At 39.9% G+C, this 18,348-nt stretch overlaps 3 protein-coding genes across 6 annotated transcripts in view; 2 read left to right on the plus strand and 1 right to left on the minus strand.

The window, feature by feature from the left end:
• MTCL2 (microtubule crosslinking factor 2) overlaps window positions 1–18,348 on the plus strand; it is a 351,820-nt gene that overhangs the window by 72,442 nt on the left and 261,030 nt on the right. The gene's annotated exons all lie outside the window — the stretch shown is intronic.
• Window positions 496–16,974, plus strand: DSN1 (DSN1 component of MIS12 kinetochore complex). Of its 4 annotated transcripts, none has more exons than XM_081289726.1 (11): window positions 496–1,066; window positions 2,379–2,427; window positions 2,876–3,190; window positions 5,740–5,813; window positions 6,778–6,850; window positions 8,673–8,760; window positions 10,728–10,787; window positions 11,187–11,264; window positions 12,902–13,049; window positions 14,405–14,492; window positions 15,892–16,972. In XM_081289726.1, exons 1-11 carry the CDS (start codon window positions 1,049–1,051, stop codon window positions 15,993–15,995), a joined length of 1,095 nt encoding a protein of 364 aa, XP_081145852.1. In that variant the 5' UTR covers window positions 496–1,048; the 3' UTR covers window positions 15,996–16,972. The 4 variants fall into 4 exon arrangements, with proteins under 4 accessions (XP_081145852.1, XP_081145853.1, XP_081145854.1 ...); XM_081289727.1 differs by having other exon boundaries at window positions 496–708; window positions 15,892–16,971; XM_081289728.1 differs by lacking the exon at window positions 2,876–3,190 and having other exon boundaries at window positions 15,892–16,974.
• LOC308647320 (TM2 domain-containing protein 1-like) lies at window positions 7,653–8,584 on the minus strand (the record flags this gene model as incomplete). The annotated part of the gene is made up of 1 exon (XM_081291417.1): window positions 7,653–8,584. A coding segment is annotated over one exon (612 nt), but the record flags the coding sequence as incomplete, so codon positions are not given.

The raw sequence follows: 18,348 nt of genomic DNA on the forward strand, positions 1-18,348 counted from the left end.
GGCAAACCAAGCTCAGAACTCCAATTCTCCCTGGAGAGAGGGCTTTTGGAGATAGGGGATAAAGAGAGGGGGGATTGGGAGGGTTGTGGCTCAGTGGTGTGAGGCACTGGGTTAGACGCTCAGCACCACACAAAAATACATAAAATAAAGGTTAAAAAAAAAAGAATGCTTAAAAAAAAAAGGAGGGGAGACCATGGCCTAGCGACGAGCACAAGACAACTGATGCTCTCTCATGCGCTGCCTGCCTTCCTCAAGTATCTATCTGGACCTGTTTCCCCATCAAAGAAGGGTTCTGGGACGGTCAGGCGCAAAAAGGACACCTTAAACTGGAACGTCTAGGAGGGGACTCCAGAGCGTGTCACCTGGAGAGACAGTGATGTGGTGACGTAAGCAGTCGGAACAGAAAGGAAGAACTTGGACAGGGGGCGGGGCGGGCAACAGCGTCGACACCGCAGCACGCATGCGCCAAGCCGCTGAAGGGTGTTCCCTGCGCGCGAGAGAGCCTGTCGGCCGCGCATGCGCCGTTGGTTGGCGGGAGCTTCGGAAGTGGCAGCCGTGACGTTGACTGCGGACCGCGCGCGGAGGTGCACCTGAGAAGACCCGCTTCAGTGGCACGGGGGTCCAGGGCTGAGATAGGGCCGCGGACTGAGTAACCCGTGGCCGGTGTTTCAGGAACGAGGCTCCGAGCTGCATGGGCGTCGCACCGAGGTCAGGAAGTCGCACACCTCTCCCCTGCTTATCCCCTTCCCAGCCTCTGTGTGCAGCCAGCCCACCGCTGTCGCTGCTCGAGACTGGGAGCCTCCGGGCGCGGCGACCTTCTCTGGAAGTAAAGAAACCCGAGGGCGGGTGCGCCTTCCGCTCGGCCAGGGCCGAGGCCTAGAGTCCTGAAATATGGACTCAAAAGTGAAGATACACATAAAAAAGGAGCCCGGGGGGCGCGCAGGGGCTGGCTGCGGGACGGGCTGGGGCAGGCTTTCCGCCCCCTCCGAACCTTCGTTTCCCACTCTCCAAAGTGGAGTGTGTACTAGCACCCAAAGTTGGGGAAGGGATGAAGCGGGACCATGAAGTGAGTAAAGCGCTTACATGGCACAGGTCCTAGCGGATCGGAAGCGCTTGGGTGACAAATTGGTGCTATTGTCCTAGCTTGGTCTGTGTGATAAGTCATAAGGAGGGTGAGGATTTAGATTTTGAAGGACCCTTCTTTGTTGTGTTGCCTTTCCCACGTTGTCTCTCGGCATCTATTCATTTCTCTTTACCAAGCACCTCCACATCCAGATGGCTGCTAGTAGCATGAACGATGAAGAGATGTTCTCTCAGCTGTATCCCTGCCCTCTTTTTAAGTCAGTTGTCTGTGACAGACACCGGGGAGACAGATATGTTAACAAACTTTACAGCCAGAACTAGAGACCAAGGGATGTGACTACCAAATCTCACAGTAGAAGTGGCTTCATATTTAAGTGAGGTCGGGAAGGATGAATGTTATACAGAAAGGAGAGAGATGTGCAAAGATTTAAAAGTGCTACAGGGAAAGGGTATCACAGAGATCCCAACTGGTTAAGCTGGGACTAGCTTATTGAAAGTTGTTGAATGAAAGGTGGGAAAATTTTCTGCAGTTGTTTTAAAGAATGGATTGCACTGGAGCAGTGTTGAATGCAGAAAAAAACAGTGAAGAAACTGATAATGAGGTGGTGAGAGAGCAGAAATTGTGAGACTTAACCTAGTAGGGATTGGGGTTGTTGCTCAGTGGTAGAGCACTTGCCTAGCATATGGGTTTGATCTTCAGCCCCACATAAAAATAAATAAAAAAGATGTTGTGGGGCTGGGATTGTGGCTCAGTAGTAGATCGCTTGCCTAGCACATGTGAAGTACTGGGTTTGATCCTCAGTACCACATAAGATAAAGGTATTGTGTCCACCTACAACTAAAAAATGTATTTTAAAAAGGATATTGTGTCCATCTACAACTAAAATTTCTTTAAAAACTAAACTAGTAATGGTGGCAATGGAGGAAAGATTTAGAGACCTGGTAGAACTGATATGCCTTTTGGAAAGCTAAGAGTAAGGAATAAAGGATAATGTGGTTTTTCTAGTTTGGAAGACCAAGTAGGTCCTAATGCCATCAACTGAATTAAGGAATTAGGGACTACTTAAACAAAGTTTTAGCTAGTGGAAGATAGGGAAATATGTGTATTTCTAGCAATAAATTCTGTAGAAGTTCAGAATAGAGAGCAATGACCTATTCTTTATACTCTGTGTAGGAGGTGGGTGAAGGCAATTCAGAGAGGATGGGAAGCACAGGTCTATTCTAGGGTAGAAAAGCCCCAGTGACACTAGACCTGAAATGTAAAGGAACAGATCACTTTGTTTTCCTGTTTTCAGAGTTTTCTACCTAGGATGACTTCAGTGACTGAATCAGACATCATAAAAGGTGAGTATTGCGAAAGTCCAAGGCCTCTTGCCTTGAGTTCAGGCTTCTGAGCTATTACCTAATTGTTTCCTGGATACTGGTTGATTTATTGTCACATTCATGTATTTGCAGAAATGCTTCCTCAGTGTTTCCATGATCTGAGTGCATTTTCCTCCTTTTCTTTTCTCCACACACACCCCCTTCTTCTCCTTTTTCTCTTCCTCCTCCTCCCTCTTCCCTCTTCTTTCTTCTTTCATCTTCTTCTTGCATCTTGCTGTGCTCAGGCTGGCCCAAACTCCTGGGCTCGGTTGATCCTCCTGCCTCAGGCTCCCAAATAGCTGCTCAAATAGTTGGGCCACAGGCTTATGCCTCTGTGTAGGGGGAGGTTTTCTTTTTCCATCTTTTTGCTCATATACTTAGTTGTGATGGGTTCGATTTTGTATTTTGACTTTTTTATAACAAATGCTAGAAGAGAAACCAGTGACGTCTAAGATACATGATCATCAATTGCAATCAAGTTTCAACCCTGTGGAAGTGTTTACTAAATCATCTGTCTCCTTGGAGATGACTCAAGCAAAGGAAAGAATTCACCTTGGCTCTAGCCCAGAAAAAGGGGAAAGTTCTGATGTCAGCTACCAGGAAGGACTTCAGTTGAGGTCCCTTCATTTGTCCATTCAAGAACAGTCTGTCCATCATCGAGACAGGAGACAATCCTGGCGTCGAGCAAGTATGAATGAAATAAACCGACGGAAGTCACTGCCTCCCTTCCATCGGGGCATCACAGGTGGGGTGCTATGTACATAAAACAGGTTCCAGCTCAGATAAGAGGCAGTAAGGAAGGACAGGAATGACAAAGTATAACAGAATAGACTTGACTTTGCTTCTTTTTAGCTATGTGACTTTGAGCAAATCACTTCACCTTTTTGAGCCTCAGTTCCTCACCTATAAAATAGAGACAATAATACCTACTGTGTAAGGATGTTCTATGTTTATAAATTCTGATGTCAGATCTATTAAGTATTCAGTATTATTGATGTTTATGTCATATGAGCCACCATGTACATATTCTGATTGATTGCTAATTATTCAACACTTATCCCCTGCTCAGATGATAGGCATTAAAGAGTTTTTCCAGTAGCTTTCGCCTCATACCTAAAGTGGAACAGAAGTTGGATGGGTTAATATCTGATTTTAGCCTTTATAACTAGGAAAAAACTCAAAAGTGAAGATACACATAAAAATATCTAGACTGAACTGAGGTGTAGCTCAGTGGTGAAGTGTTCGCTAAGGAGCATGAGGTGTTGGGCTCAATCCCTTACACCAAAAAAGAAAAGAATGAATGAAAATGTAGTTCTTAAGGATACCATATTTGAATGTTGTTTTGTGTGAATTTATATCTGAGCATCAAAATATAGAATATAATATGGAAAATCTAGTATGGAATTGAGCAAATTACTTAACCTCCTTTGCCTTAAGGTCCTTGCCAGTAAACTGGGAGGGAAATAATACCTATCTTACAGGGCTGTATGAGAACTAAATGAGTTGATGTATAACATAGTACATATGTACTTGGAACGGAGTAATATCTCAAATGTTAAGCTATTATAATTACTTTAAGATATCACCATTTTAAGTGTGGTGGCACACTTAAAATCTCAGCCAAGGCAGGAGGATGGCAAGTTTGAGGCCATCCTTGGCAACTTAGTGAAACTCTGTCTCAAAATAATAAGTAAAGGGTAGGAATGTAGCTAAGTGGTAGAGCATCCTGGGTTCAATTCCCAGTACAGCAAATAAATAAATAAATAAATAAGGTAACTACCATCCAAGTGGTCTGATGTATAGAAGGAAACTGGATAAAAACAGCCATTTAACACATCAGAAAATTGCTGCCAATTCAATGCCCATGTACTTTATTCCCTAGATGTGCCAAGAAAACATTAGTAGTTCCTTAGGATTACCCCTAACTTCATTTAATTCCAGAGCATTTTTAGACTTAAAACTCTGTATAACAGGAAATCACCAATGTAATAAGATTGCTTATTTTCTGGTTGTTCCTGGCCACCTGCCAGGTTTCCTTGGTTACAGGCAGAAAGAATCCAATTTTTCTTGACTAACAATAGTAAGAATCAAGAGAGGAGTCTTGAGAATTTAAAAAAATGGCAAGCTAAAGCTGGAGGGCAAAAAGACATGTAGCTCTCATAATTCTCAAAGCAGACATCCTTGGCTATATAAATTGCTTTGTTTTGTTTTGGTACTGGGACTTGAACCCAGGGGCACTTTACCACTGGGCTATATCCTCAGTCTTTTTTTAAATTTTGAGACAGGGTCCTGCTAAGTTGCTGAGGCTGGCCTTCAACTTTCAATCCTCCTGCCTCAGCCTCCTGAATCACTGGGATTACAGGTGTGCACCACCATACTCAGCTATATAATTGTTTTTATTTATTTATTTTTTTGTGGTGCTGGGGATTGAACCCAGGGCCTTACACATGCAAGGCAAGCACTCTTCCAACTGAGCTATATCCCCAGCTCTATATAATTATTTTTAATTGAAAATAATTAAAATTAACAATATCTATATTTTGCAGTTGAGGAATCAATGGCATAATTATGGAAAGCGTCCAGTCAATGTGGTCTCATAACTCACTATGTGACCTTGAGTAAATTATCTGTTACCCAGCTTTGTTCCTTAGCATCATCTTTCATTAGATGGAATTGATAAGATACTTGCCTCTAAGTTTAATGAGGTGTACATAGCATTTAATAAAATGCTTTTTATATAGCAAGTGTTCAATAGGTGTTAGCTCTTCATGTTGAGTAGGTCATTTTAGGGAGGCAGCATGGCACCTAGTGGGTAAAACACTGATTTTGGTGATAGATTTGGGTTTGAATCATGACTCCTCCAGTCTCTGATTTCAGACAAATCACTTCAGTTTCCCCATTTCTAAAATGGAGCTTGTGGAATTTATAAGAAGACTCTTAATGTCTTTAAAGCACCTTGCAGTGCCTGTCATATAAAAATGCTCAAAGGTTCTCATCTGCTTTCTTTGGTGAATATGAATTATAAAAAGTTATTTTATATCTACCTTGTTTAACAAAATAAAAGTTTAATGTAATACCTAAGAAAGATTCTTATAACTTTTTTTAAGTTTGGATATACAAATAGGAAAACTTCATTCCTCTAGGATTCTGGAAGAATTAGAATTCTCCCTTTAATCAGAGAAGGCTCCTTCTTGCTTTAAGTTGGATTGCATCAAGGGAGGAAATTTTTATTTTGTTTACTTTGCTGGCTGTGTAAGTATGCATTTCCTTAAATGTGGTGATATTTTATCTTAGAGCTCAGCAGGTCCATCAGTGTTGACTTAGCAGAAAGCAAACGGCTTGGTGCTCTCCTGCTTTCAAGTTTTCAGGTGAGATTCTTGAGATTGGGAAATGCTTTCAACTTTTTTGTTGTTTCAACTGTTATTGTTCCAACTTCAGAGATATTAGTACACAATGAACTGATTCAAAGATGTTTTCCTGGGGCTGGGGATGTGGCTCAAGCGGTAGCGCGCTCACCTGGCATGCGTGCGGCTCGGGTTCGATCCTCAGCACCACATACCAACAAAGATGTTGTGTCCGCCGAGAACTAAAAAATAAATATTAAAAATTCTCTCTCTCTCTCTCTCCTCTCTCACTCTCTCTTTAAAAAAAATAAAAGATGTTTTCCTCAGGTTGAGATTAATGTAAAAGCCAGATGTAACCCCAGCAGCATGTTCTTTTTGGACCAAATTCTATACTAGTCTCATTGTTGCTGCTGTACTAACTGAGCAGCTAACAGATTTCCCCAGTACAGTATCTTTTGCCCATTGACAGCAAGTGATGGGAATTTAAAGTGGGTAGAGGTAAAAGTTGAAGTTATTAGAAACATTGGAAGTATGATTACATGCTAAACCAATATATGATATGTCATATAGTTTTGTTGTTTAATTATTTTTTTAATATTTATTTTTTAGTTGTAGGTGGACATAATACCTTTATTTTATTTTTATGTGGTGCTGAGGATTGAACCCAGTGCCTCAAGCATGCTAATCGAGCACTCTTCCTCTGAGCCACAACCTCAGCCCCTAATTATATTGTTTATGCTATGGTTCACTGGTGCTTATGGCAGTTTAGAGAAGCAAATAATTTGTGTTAATTAAATGATTTTTTTTTTCTGAGTTAAAATGTGTAGTCTGAGCAACAAAGTGTTTTATTCCTGACATTCTGTTTATATGAAAAGTCTTAGGTGAAAAAAAATTAAATCATATTTAGTTTATATTTATTAAACATTACAAAGCTATAGGACTGGTCTGAAAATTTTTTTGTTGTACTGAAAAAACTTTTCTTTTTTAGTTCTCGGTACAGAAACTTGAACCTTTCCTAAGGAACACTAAAGGCTTCAGTCTTGAAAGTTTCAGAGCAAAAGGTAAGTTACTAAGAATAGATGAGTGAGCTTTGAACCTGGTACTTCATTTTTAAAAAGACCTAGAAAATACTCAGATTTACTTGTCAGCAGAGATTGTTTATCTCAGAATTGCACCATAATTAGAGTAGACACATCCGGGTTAGCTTGATGGATAATTAACATTTCCCTTCACTTTCTTCACCTGTTACAGTAGGCTCTTTCAAGTCTAGCAGAGACCTGTTTTTTCCTTGAGCACATGTTTTTTTTTTTTTGGTTTGTTTTTTTGGATTGAACCCAGGGTAGCTTAACCACTGAGCCATATCCCCAACCCTTTTTATTTTTTATTTTGAGACAGGGTCTCACTAAGTTGTTGGGAGGGCCTCAAACTTGGGATCTTCCTGCCTTAGCCTTTCAATTCATTGGGATTGTAGATAAGCATGAGCCATCTCTCCCTGTGTGCATGTATTTTTTTATTTGCCATCATTATGTCTCATTACACTCTTGCCTATTTCCTGACTTCTGTAATGCTTTTCCTTCTAGTACCAGGAGTTCATGTCTCTTGAAAAAAATGAAGTTATCAGTACTTATATACCTGTTTAACTCCTTTTTCACTAGTCAAGTATAAAACCACTTAAAAATGACATGAAGAAGTTATCTTCCATTTTTTCTATATATAGTAGAGAAAATAGACAATATTTTTCTGCATACTTGGACCACTTTTTTGAGTGAATGAGAGGGCCAGATGTAACAGAACACTAGAAGGTGTTTTCTAGACCTAAGAACACCTTTTTTTTTTTTTTTTTTTGTGAATAAATTATACTTTTATTTTTCACAAGCAAAAAGATAAATGGCAACTTGCCTTTGTAAAAGACATTAAAGAATATCAGAGTAATAAGCTACCCATCTCATAGAGACAGTAGCCTCAGAAAGCCTATTATACAGCTTTTAAAGAAAATCTTATTAAATAAATCTAAGAATAATATACTTTTAACTAAATGAACAAATCAAGAATGACCACACACACATACCACACAAACAAAATCATATAGAACCCACAAAGTGGTATTGTTTAGAAGGAAAAAGGAAAAACTGGAAGTTCTTTATTAAATTCAAGGAGGCTCAAATCTGTTTCTCTTTAAATATTTATGGATATAACTGTGTTTTTCTAAATGTTTCATTAGTAATACTAAGTCTTGTAAGTCTGGTTCCATAATAATCTATAATGTAACTACTTCCATCTGAAGGTCCAACAATCTGCATTGAAATAAGAATGAAATCAATTAGGCTCCCAATTCCACAAAATCCTACAGTGCAAAATTTTAACAAACCCAAGGCAGGGTATCCAAGGTAAAATCGATCTGCTCCCAACCATCCAAGAAAAAGAGATAATGCAACTGCCACTTTGTATGAATAGCCATTTACATTTCGGCAAGATATAGGCTTGTGAAAACCAACTTCATTTCCAGTAAAATGTGTTTCATTGCCACTGAAATCCTTACAAGTTATATTGGGTGCTGGAAAACATGAAACATGAGCTGTGTAGTTTGTACAGTTAACTGGTTCTTGTGTAGCATCGTTTATTTTGGGATCTTTACAAATATATTGCCCCACTTTGAGGTCCTCGCACTTAAGCGTCTCGTCGCCCCCGGCGGCAGCAGTAGCGACAGCCCCCCAAGGTCCCGTGGTGGCTGCCACGAGCCACAAGACTCCAAGAAGGTGGGCGGCCACGGCCTCCGGAGAAACAGGACCGGAGGGCCAGCTAAGAACACCTTAAGTATCTTTGTTAGCTCATTGTGAAAATTTATATTCTTTCTATTTTATGACATTATTTTACTTTCTCTAGCATCTTCTCTTTCTGAGGAGTTAAAACATTTTGCAGACAGACTGGAAAGTGATGGAACTCTACAAAAATGTTTTGAAGATTCAGAAGAGTAAGAGCAATTCCCCTCTGTCCTAAATTATAACTGAATTAGGACTTTTCATTGTTATTAAACAGTTGTTTATTCTTTCAACAAACATTTATATAGCATTTTCGTATGTGTCAGGATCTTTCAAGTATTGGGGATACAATGATAAATAAGCCTAACAATAATCTTTTAATCGTATATGGTAATAAAGGAGACAGTCAAATACAGAGAAAATGTGATTTCAGATAGTGATGATCAAGAAAGTCAAAAAATATTGGGGCTGGGGTTGTGGCTCAGCGGTAGAGTGCTCGCCTAGCATGTGCAATGCCCTGGGTTCAATCCTCAGCACCACATAAAAATAAATAAATAAAATAAGTGTATTGTGTCCAATTACAACTAAAAAATAAATATTAAAAAAAAAGAAAATTAAAAAATATATGACTTTAGGATGTGAGCAACTTGAGGTAGAATGTTCAGAGAAATTCTCTAATGATTTGACCTCTGGACTAAAACATGTAAGACTGAATGATGAGTAGGAACCAGCCATGGAAAGATGAAAAAAGCTCAATTCAGATCTTTGCTAGTCAGGTGAGATGAAAGAAAATTATGTTCTTTGGATCTTGACAAGCAAGAATATTAGCATAAATTTAAATTTAAAAGTTCCACCTCCAAAATTGGTAGTTCTTCAGGTTCAAGGTTATCCCCAACCTGCTAACTGTGCTCTGCAACAAGCCAAGCACTTAGACTTACATCATGAACTTTAAGTTTGGATTTCCTGAAGGTCTACTTTTCCATAGGTCCTTAGGATTGACATTTCTAATCAGGAAATAAAAGATATTTTAGCTCAACACAGCATCTCTTTTAATATATTTAAGCACAGGCTATTGCATCTCATCAGTTTCCCAGGCCTAGGTAGAAACACAGGAATGGTGGTACTACTAATTGTCTTTGCCAGGCAGAGTACCAAGAGCATCTACGATATTTTGGCATTTTTAGTGCCTGCTTTCTTTCTGTTAGAATTAATCAACTGAGCTGAGCCATTGAATAACAGTAGGAATCAAAATTGATGAATTGGGTGTAGCCAAAACATAGATAACCCTAAGTGCCAATTTCAAGAGTTCAGGCTTTTCTTCTGTAAGCTGTGTAGTCACAAAGGTTCAAATATGATAATGGGGATTAAGCCTAGGCTCACCTGAAATTTGTGATCCTCCTGCCTCAGCCTACCAAGTCGTTGGGATTATAGGTATATGCCACCTATAATCTGGGGCTAGGGTTGTGGCTAAACCTGGGGCTAGGGTTGTGGCTCAGTGGCAGAGCACTTGCTTTCCACATGTGAGACACTGGGTTCGATCCTCAGCACAACATAAAAATTAATAAACAAAAACATATATGTCACCTGTAGTTAACGTCTGAACCCAGCTAATCACAGAGTTTTTAAGCAAGGCAAAAAAATTAAAGGACTATTTTTAGAAAAGTTAATTTGGCCATGGTGTGAATTGGAATGGATGAGAGAAATGGAATATAAAGAGACAAAAGTGAGCAGATCCAGGCATGGTGGTGCATGCCTATAATCCCAGCAACTCAGAAGGCTAAGACAAGAGGATTGCAAGTTTCAGGCCAGCTTTGGCAATTTAATGAGACCTGTCTCATAATAAAAAAGTTTAAAAAGGGACTAGGGATGAAGCTCATGGTAGAAGGCCCCCAGGTTCAATCCCAGTACCGTAAACACACACACACACACACACACACACCAGTGAGATATAAGTCCAAAAACAAATATTTGGTGAAAGATAAAAAGTTAGGAATGTTTTTATGCCACTAAAATTATGTAGGGACTGGGGATGTAGCTTAGGGGTAGAGTGCTTGCCTAGCAAGTATAAAGTCCTGTGTTCAATCCCCAGCACTGCAAAGAAATTATATAGGACATCATATTAAAAACAAGTATTTCTTGAAAGATTCATGTTAATCTCATAATCCTGTCTGTATTCCAGAAAAGCATCAGATTTGTCTCTGGAGAAGTCAGTGGCTGAGATGAAGGAGTATATAACAAAGTAAGTGAAAATGAGTGAAACTTATTTGGGAAAGTCTAAATTAATTCTTCATCTGGGGAATATAATCCTGGGGAAAATTAATTGTAAACATGGTGCTCAGTACTAATATATCAACAATAAAAATTAAAAGGCTGCATATTGAAAAGTTTATGGCTCTACTGATGGCTAATTTCATAGGAAGGAGTCTGGGAACATAAGGATGTTAATTTCATTTTAAGAACTCTTGTTTTATTTGATTAAATTAATATCCTCTGATCAGTTTAGCTTTCTAATCCTTTAATGACTTTTTTATTCACATTTTATAACCAGATTATATTCCTAAGGTACTTATTGTTGCCCTGAGTGATTATGAATGAGATGATCAAAATTAACAGATTTTTTTTCTCCCTGATTCTGTAGATTTTCTTTAGAAAGTCAGACTTGGGATCAGCTTTTGCTGCGCTACCAGAAAGCGGTACTACCAGAAGCCATGTCCAGGTTAGATCTGTAAACAGGAAGCCATCTTTTTACCTTGTGGAATTTGATTTGCATTTATTTCAGTTCTTTTAGCACAAATTGGTGAATCCTTTCTCATAGTTCAGTAAACGCATCAAAACTCTATAAAAGTGTGTATTAGTACTCTCTGACATAAGCAGAGTGTGGCAGAGAAGGAAGGAAAAGTTGGCATCACTATTTTTAGTCTCAGAACAGAATTGCCTCTGTCCTGTGACTTTGGCTGTGGTTTCACATCCTTAGGGAGACAGGCACATCTCTGCTTTGCACCTGTCCACCTGGGTCTGGGCCAAGTACAGTAGTCAAGAGACCTGAGTGAGCACATGGACTTTGAGATGCAGGTATGCATCCTGAAGGGCTTTCATGGAGACACAGAAACATGCAAGGGGAGTGATAGAGGAGGAAAGAAAGATCCAGATCTTTGTCTGGATCTTGAAAGTGGGAAAGTGCTGAATTTTTATTTAATTGAGCATCTAAACAAGTAAGTTTAAGCTTTTTTTTTTTCCCCCTCCAAAAAAAAAAAAAAAAGAAAGCCAATTATAAAATGTTAGCCAAGACTCTATAATTGCAAAAATGGCTTCTCAGTAGAGAGGGGCTTTGAGGAAAATGGTTTGAAAAACTTTTCTAATCCAAGGAGTGGGGGTTATCAGTTACCTTATTTACCCCCACACCTATTCTATTTATGAGGATAGACTCTATATAAGATGGCAGTTTCAGAATAAAAACTTTTGTGGCAAAGTTTATAGTTTAAGAGAAATGCTTCTAGAAGCAGTCTGAGTACTTAAATCTGTGAATTCAGGCAGATCATTCTCTTGGAGTCTGGGGTTCCTCATTTGAAAACAGGGATATTACCTCTCATTGGGTTGTTATGTTAAATGGAAAGTGACTAGCAACATTTGGCACCTACAAAGCACTCAGTAAATTGTAGTGATAGTTTTGAAAATGTTTCCATCAGTTTTCATGAACTCAAGGTAGATCAGCATTTTTTTGGTAAATGTTATAGACATTGACTTTAGGGTAGCAGACTTTGGCTTCCCTTTATTCCAATGATAGCCCTTTTTGTTCATGTACATACTTACTGTTCAGTGGAGTTAACCGACCTAAAACTTTTAGCATTTCCCAGAGTCTAGTGGTATAAAAACTTTAATACAGAACAGTTGTTTCAGAGCCCCTTGTGAAGACAGCCTGTACCAGAAGCTGGCAGTGTAGCTCAGTGTGGAGTATTTGGCTAACCGTGTGCAAGGCCTTGGGTTTGATCCCACTACTGCAAAAGAAAAAGGAGATCTGGGCATGGTGGCACACACTTGTACTCCTAGCCGTTCAGGAGCCTGAGGCAAGAGAATCACAAGTTTGAAGCCAGCCTAAATAACTTAGTGAGACCCTTTCTCAAAACAATAAATAAATAAATAAATAAAAGGACTGGGATGTAGCGCAGGGGTAGAATGCCTCTGGATTCAGTTGCTACTACCAAAAAAAAAGAGAGAGAGATCCCATACCTAGAGTAGGGTAGAAAAATATTGATTTGACCTTGTGGGAGGTTTTTTCAGAAATAATCTTTGATATCTTTTCCAGAAAGTGACTGTAAGATTCCTTGAAAATCTTTTCTTTTTTGGTTGTTTTAGAGAATCAGCTGAAACCAAAATTACTGAAGTCAAAGTAGAACCTGCAACATATCTTGGGTCTTCTCAGAGTGAAGTTCTTAACACAAAACCTGACTATCAGAAAATATTACAGAACCAAAACAAAGTATTTGATCATATGGAGCTGGTGGTGAGTTGGCTCAGTCTTACTTGGTTGAGCTTTCCAGCTTTGCTGCTCGTTATCTATTAGTCAGCTTTCCATCGCTGTGACAAAATCCCTGAAAATAATCAACTTACAAGAAGGAAAGATTTAGTTTGACTCAGTTTTGAACATTTCAGGCCATGGTTGCATGGCCCTATTGTTTTGGGCCTGTTGTGGCACAGTACACCATGGTGGAACACATGACAGAGAGGCTGCTTACATTATGGTGGCTGGGAAGTGCAAGAGGAAGGGGCCTGAGTCCCAGAAACCCTTCAAGGGCACACACCCAGTATCCCTTCAAGCTCCCTCCCACTACGTCCACTACCTCCCTGTAGCACCACAAGCTGGTGACCAAGGCTTTAACATATGAGCCTTTGGGGGACATTCAAAATCCAACTATAGCATCATCCTTGGAAATAAATATAGAGGGCTGGGGATATAGCTCAGTTGGTAGAGTGCTTGCCTTGTAGACACAAGGCCCTGGGTTCCATCCCTAGCAGCATAGACAATAAAAAAAATAATAATAAAAAGTAAATATATGGGTAAGTGCTAATAAAGCAGGGTAAGGGTGATAGAGAGTACAGAAAGGGTTTCCGGTTGTTTTTTACATAAAGCACTTATCAAAGGCCCCACCAAGGTGCCAGTGTAACAGAAACTTGAAGGAATGAGAAAGTGAGCCATGAGGACATTTGGGAGAACAGTGTTTTGTCAGTCCTAGTATCAACAGGAAGCAGATGGGCATTTGAAATAAGGTAGTTTGAGGAATTTCCAAAACCTTATTTCAATGCAACTATGGATAAAGATGTGGGTATCACAGAACCACAAGGGCTAGTGGAGTAACCTGTAGCTTAGAGGTAGCTGAGCTCATCCTACCTGTTGGCCTGAAGGGAGGACAGTTACTGTGGCATCTGAGGAGAGGACAACACATACTTTGAGAGAGCTATGATCTCAAGGCTTGAGGGATTCAGCCAACTCAAGATGACCTTTCCGGGAACAATCCTGGGTAATAAAGATCCTGGCTTCATTGAGCTCCCTCCCACTAGGGTTCCCTTATAACTACACCCAACCAGAAACTAGAGGATGTGGCATCCTGTTGGTAGAGATCATAGGTGTCAGCCTCAGACCTGTTGGTAGTGGTCATAGAGGTCAGCCTGGGAAGGCACAGAGCAGGCTGGAGAAAAGTAGGGAATGGCTCAGGAGGAGTCAATAGAAACTGTCTAGCATAAGCATTCCAGGCTGAAAGACTAGCAGGCTCAAAGCTGAGCAGGAGCCTCCCAGGGAGGTTGGAGGAATATCAGAGAAGCCATGGAGCTCTGCAGCTCTGTTTTGTCTTTTGTCTGCAGATGGATGAGCTGCAAGGATCAGTAAAACAGCTGCAAACGTTTATGGACGAAAGTACCCAGTGCCTCCAGAAGGTGTCAGCACAGCTTGGTAAGTGTCTCCAGGGGACTGGAGTTTAGGCTCTTCTATATCTGATGGCCTTTGGGATGCAAACTGCCCTACAAAGCATGTGGTCCTGAGGTATGACCTATATCAGGGGATTTGTTTTTCTCCCCACAATAAATAATATGTTGATGGGAAATTTCTTTTTTCTTTCTTTCTTTTTTTTTTTTTTTTTTTTGGTTATACTGGGGATTTAACCAGGGTACTCTACCACTGAGCCACATCACTCCCACCACCCTTTAAAATTTAGGTACTAGGGATTAAACCCAGGGTGCTTTACCACTGAGCCCTATCTCTAGCCCTTCTAATATATTATTTAGAGACAAGTTCTCGCTCAGTTGCTTAGGGACTTACTAAATTGCTGAGGCTGGCTTTGAACTTGTAATCCCCCTGCCTTAGCCTCCCAAGTCTCTGGGATTACAGGTGTGAGCCACCACACTGAATTTTTATTTTTTCCTAGTTGTAGATGGACACAATACCTTTTATTTAGTTAGTTAGTTTTATGTGGTGCTGAGGATCAAACACAGTGCTAAGCTAGCGCTCTACCACTGAGCTCCAACCACAGACTCCCCAAGTCCTTTTTATTTTTGTTTCCAGACAGTGTCTTGCTAATTTGCTGAGGTTGGCTTTGAATCCTCCTGCCTCAACCTCCTGAGTCACTTGGAATTATAGGCATGCACTACTGTGCCCAACTTTTTTTTTAAGTTGTAGGTAGACACAATACCTTTATTTTTTTATTTTTATGTGGTGCTGAGGATCCAACCCAGTGCCTCACGCATGTCAAGCAAGTGCTCTATCACTCAGCCCCAGCCCCCAACTTTTTATTTTTTTAGTTGTAGATGGACACAATACTTTTATTTTATTTATTTATTGTTATGTGGTGCTGAGGATCAAACCCATTGGCTCACACATGCTAGGCAAGAGCTCTGCCACTGAGCTCTTGCTCCACGTCTCCACGTCCTCTGGCTTTTTATGTTTGAGTCTCACTATGTTGAGGCTATCCTTGAACTTACAATCCTCCTTCTCAGCCTTTCATATTTCAACAGTAGTTGGGATTATAGGTGTGTGCCCCTGTGCCTGGTTGTTGATGGGAAATTTCTAGATGTAAATTCCACAGAAGAACAGTAGACTAAGAATTAAATCCCCATGAACTGAGTTGTCATTGTAATGTCATTCACTGTCTAACAGTGTTCACACTTTTTTTTGCTTTTTGCTTGTTTTTTTTTTTTTTTTTTTTTTATTGTTGTTTGTTTGTTTGTTTTTTGCAGTAAACCCAGGGCCTCACGAGTACTAGGCCAGTATTCCACCACTGAACTACACCCTTAGTTCTTCAATAAACTTTATGTAAATTCAATTGAGATTTAGTTTTGTCTCATTTCCTCTGCAGAGAAGAGAAGCATGCAACAGTTAGATACTTCACCTGCTCGAAAACTGCTTAAACTTCACCTACAGAAGCCGTCTACCACACATTGCTCTGGATCTTGTCAGTGATCTTGCCCAGCTTTTTTACCAGAAGACACTCAAAGGAGAGGATTGGGAAGAGTGCCCCAGCATGTGGCAGCTGTACAGCAGTCTGAGCTGGACAGCTCTGTTGCTATGGAGGATAACTGGCTAGCTGACTCTAGAGAACTTTGACTTTTTTCTGAATGATAGAATTCATGCATCCAAAAGAAAATTAGAAACACATTTTTTTCCAGGAATATGCAAAATGTCTGAAACTTCCTTTTTGAAATGGCCTTCAAAACCAGTGGCCCATTCTTTTAAATATCCTTCATAGTATGAAGATTTCAGCTTTTGAAACCAAAGTCTTTTAGGACCAAGTTTAATGAAACATTTTAGGGGCCAAGGTGGGTTCTGGTCATAAAGGGGTCAGGTTGGTTTTCAAGGTGTGGCTGTGAAGGGGATTTTAGATAGAAGAGCATTGAGCATTGTTTCCATCATGGGGATACATACATCACTTCACAAAATGTCCAATTTAAAGAAAATACTACTCATTTTTTATGTCTTGAGTGCACTTTAGTTTTTAGCATTGAGTTGATATACTAAGCATTGAATTCATGGCAAGAGGAACTAAGTGCTACTTTTAATTTTTTTTTTTTTTTTTCTGTGCTGGGGATCAAACTCAGGGCCTCATCCATGCTAGGCAAGTGTGCTTTACCACCAAGCTGCACCCCCTGTTTCCCAGTAGTTCTTTGTATTTATGAATAAACTATAAAATTATAAATAATTAAAAAATTTCCTGTCTTTATCTATGTTTTGAGTGTATTTTTAAAATATTGTTTTTGTAGTGCTGAGCATTATGCCCACGGGCTTTGTGCATGCTAACAGTGTGCTCCACTATGGAGCTATGCCCCAGTCTCTAAAAATGATTAAAGGCAAAGAATGCTTAATAGAAAATAAGATTTTTTTAAAAAATATTTTTTAGTTGGGCTGGGGATGTGGCTCAAGCGGTAGCGCGCTCGCCTGGCATGCATGCGGCCCGGGTTCGATCCTCAGCACCACATACCAACAAAGATGTTGTGTCCGCCGAGAACTAAAAAATAAATATTAAAAAAATTCTCTCTCTCTCTCTCCTCTCTCACTCTCTCTTTGAAAAAAAAAAATATTTTTTAGTTACTGATGGACCTTTATGTTACTTATTTATATGCAGTGCTGAGAATCGAACCCAGTGTCTCAAACATGCTTGGTAAGTGTTCTACCACTGAGCCACAACCCCAGCCCAGAAAATAAAGATTCTTTATCAAAGTGAAGTGAGCAGTAGTATGAAAATATGCCTCAAAACTTATTACCAATAAAATAGCTAATTTATTTTTAATTTTTTTTTAAATTTTCATCCCATTAATGGGACAAAACCTATACATTTAGATATTCAGTCAAAATATTAGATATTAAACACCCATTGGGGAGAGGTGATATCTCCTCACCTTGCCCTATATTTGTTTCTTAAACACTTCTACGCACTGGGGAGAGTACAAAGAACATAGGGAAATTCCTTCATGCGCATTGTACTGGAAACAAGGAACAGAGAGTGGTGTTTTTGGGGGGTTTTTTTTGGGTTTTCGTGTGTGTGGTGCGGGGATTGAACCCAGGGCCTTGTACATACAAGGCAAGCACTCTACCAACCTATGTCCCCAGTCCAGGAACACAGAGAGATGATATAGCTACCTTGGAAAGGTTAAAGACATTAAACTGGGCAAGTATTCTAGGCAAAAGCAGCACTTTTTTCTTTTCTATGGTATTGAGAATTGAACCTAGTGCCTTGTGCATGCTACATAAACATTCTATCACCAAGTTAGATCCTTAGCCCTTTTAATTTTATTTTGAGACAGGGTCTCACTAAACTATGCAGGCTGGCCTCAGACTTGTGATCTGATCTTTCTGCCTCAATGTCTCAAGAAAGTAGGAGCCTCGGGCTGGGATTGTGGCTTAGTGGTAGAGCGCTCGCCTAACACAGGCTGGACCCGGGTTCAATCCTCAGCACCACATAAAAATAAATAAATAAAGAGATTGTGTTCAACTACAACTAAAAAAAAAATAAAAGTAAAAGCAAAATAATAATAATAAAAAAAAAAAAGTAGGAGCCTCCCAAGTTGCTGGAATTATAGGTGTGTACCACTGAGCCAGGCCAGAACTAATAATAGAAGCAAGCAAGGTGTGGATATGAAAGATCATTTAAGCTACTGAAGTAGTAGAGGTGAGAAATAACAGCTTGTGTTGGGTGTTGACAGTGAATGAGTGGGGCAGAACTGTCTGCAGCTTATGGTGTCTGGAACATGGCAGACATGGAGCCTTTGTGTTAAAACCCAACTCTGCCACTTCCTATCTTATTGGGAAAAAGCTATTT

The sequence above is a fragment of the Spermophilus citellus genome, assembly GCF_964194105.1.
Source record: "Spermophilus citellus genome assembly, chromosome: 4".
Lineage (NCBI taxonomy): Eukaryota > Metazoa > Chordata > Mammalia > Rodentia > Sciuridae > Spermophilus > Spermophilus citellus.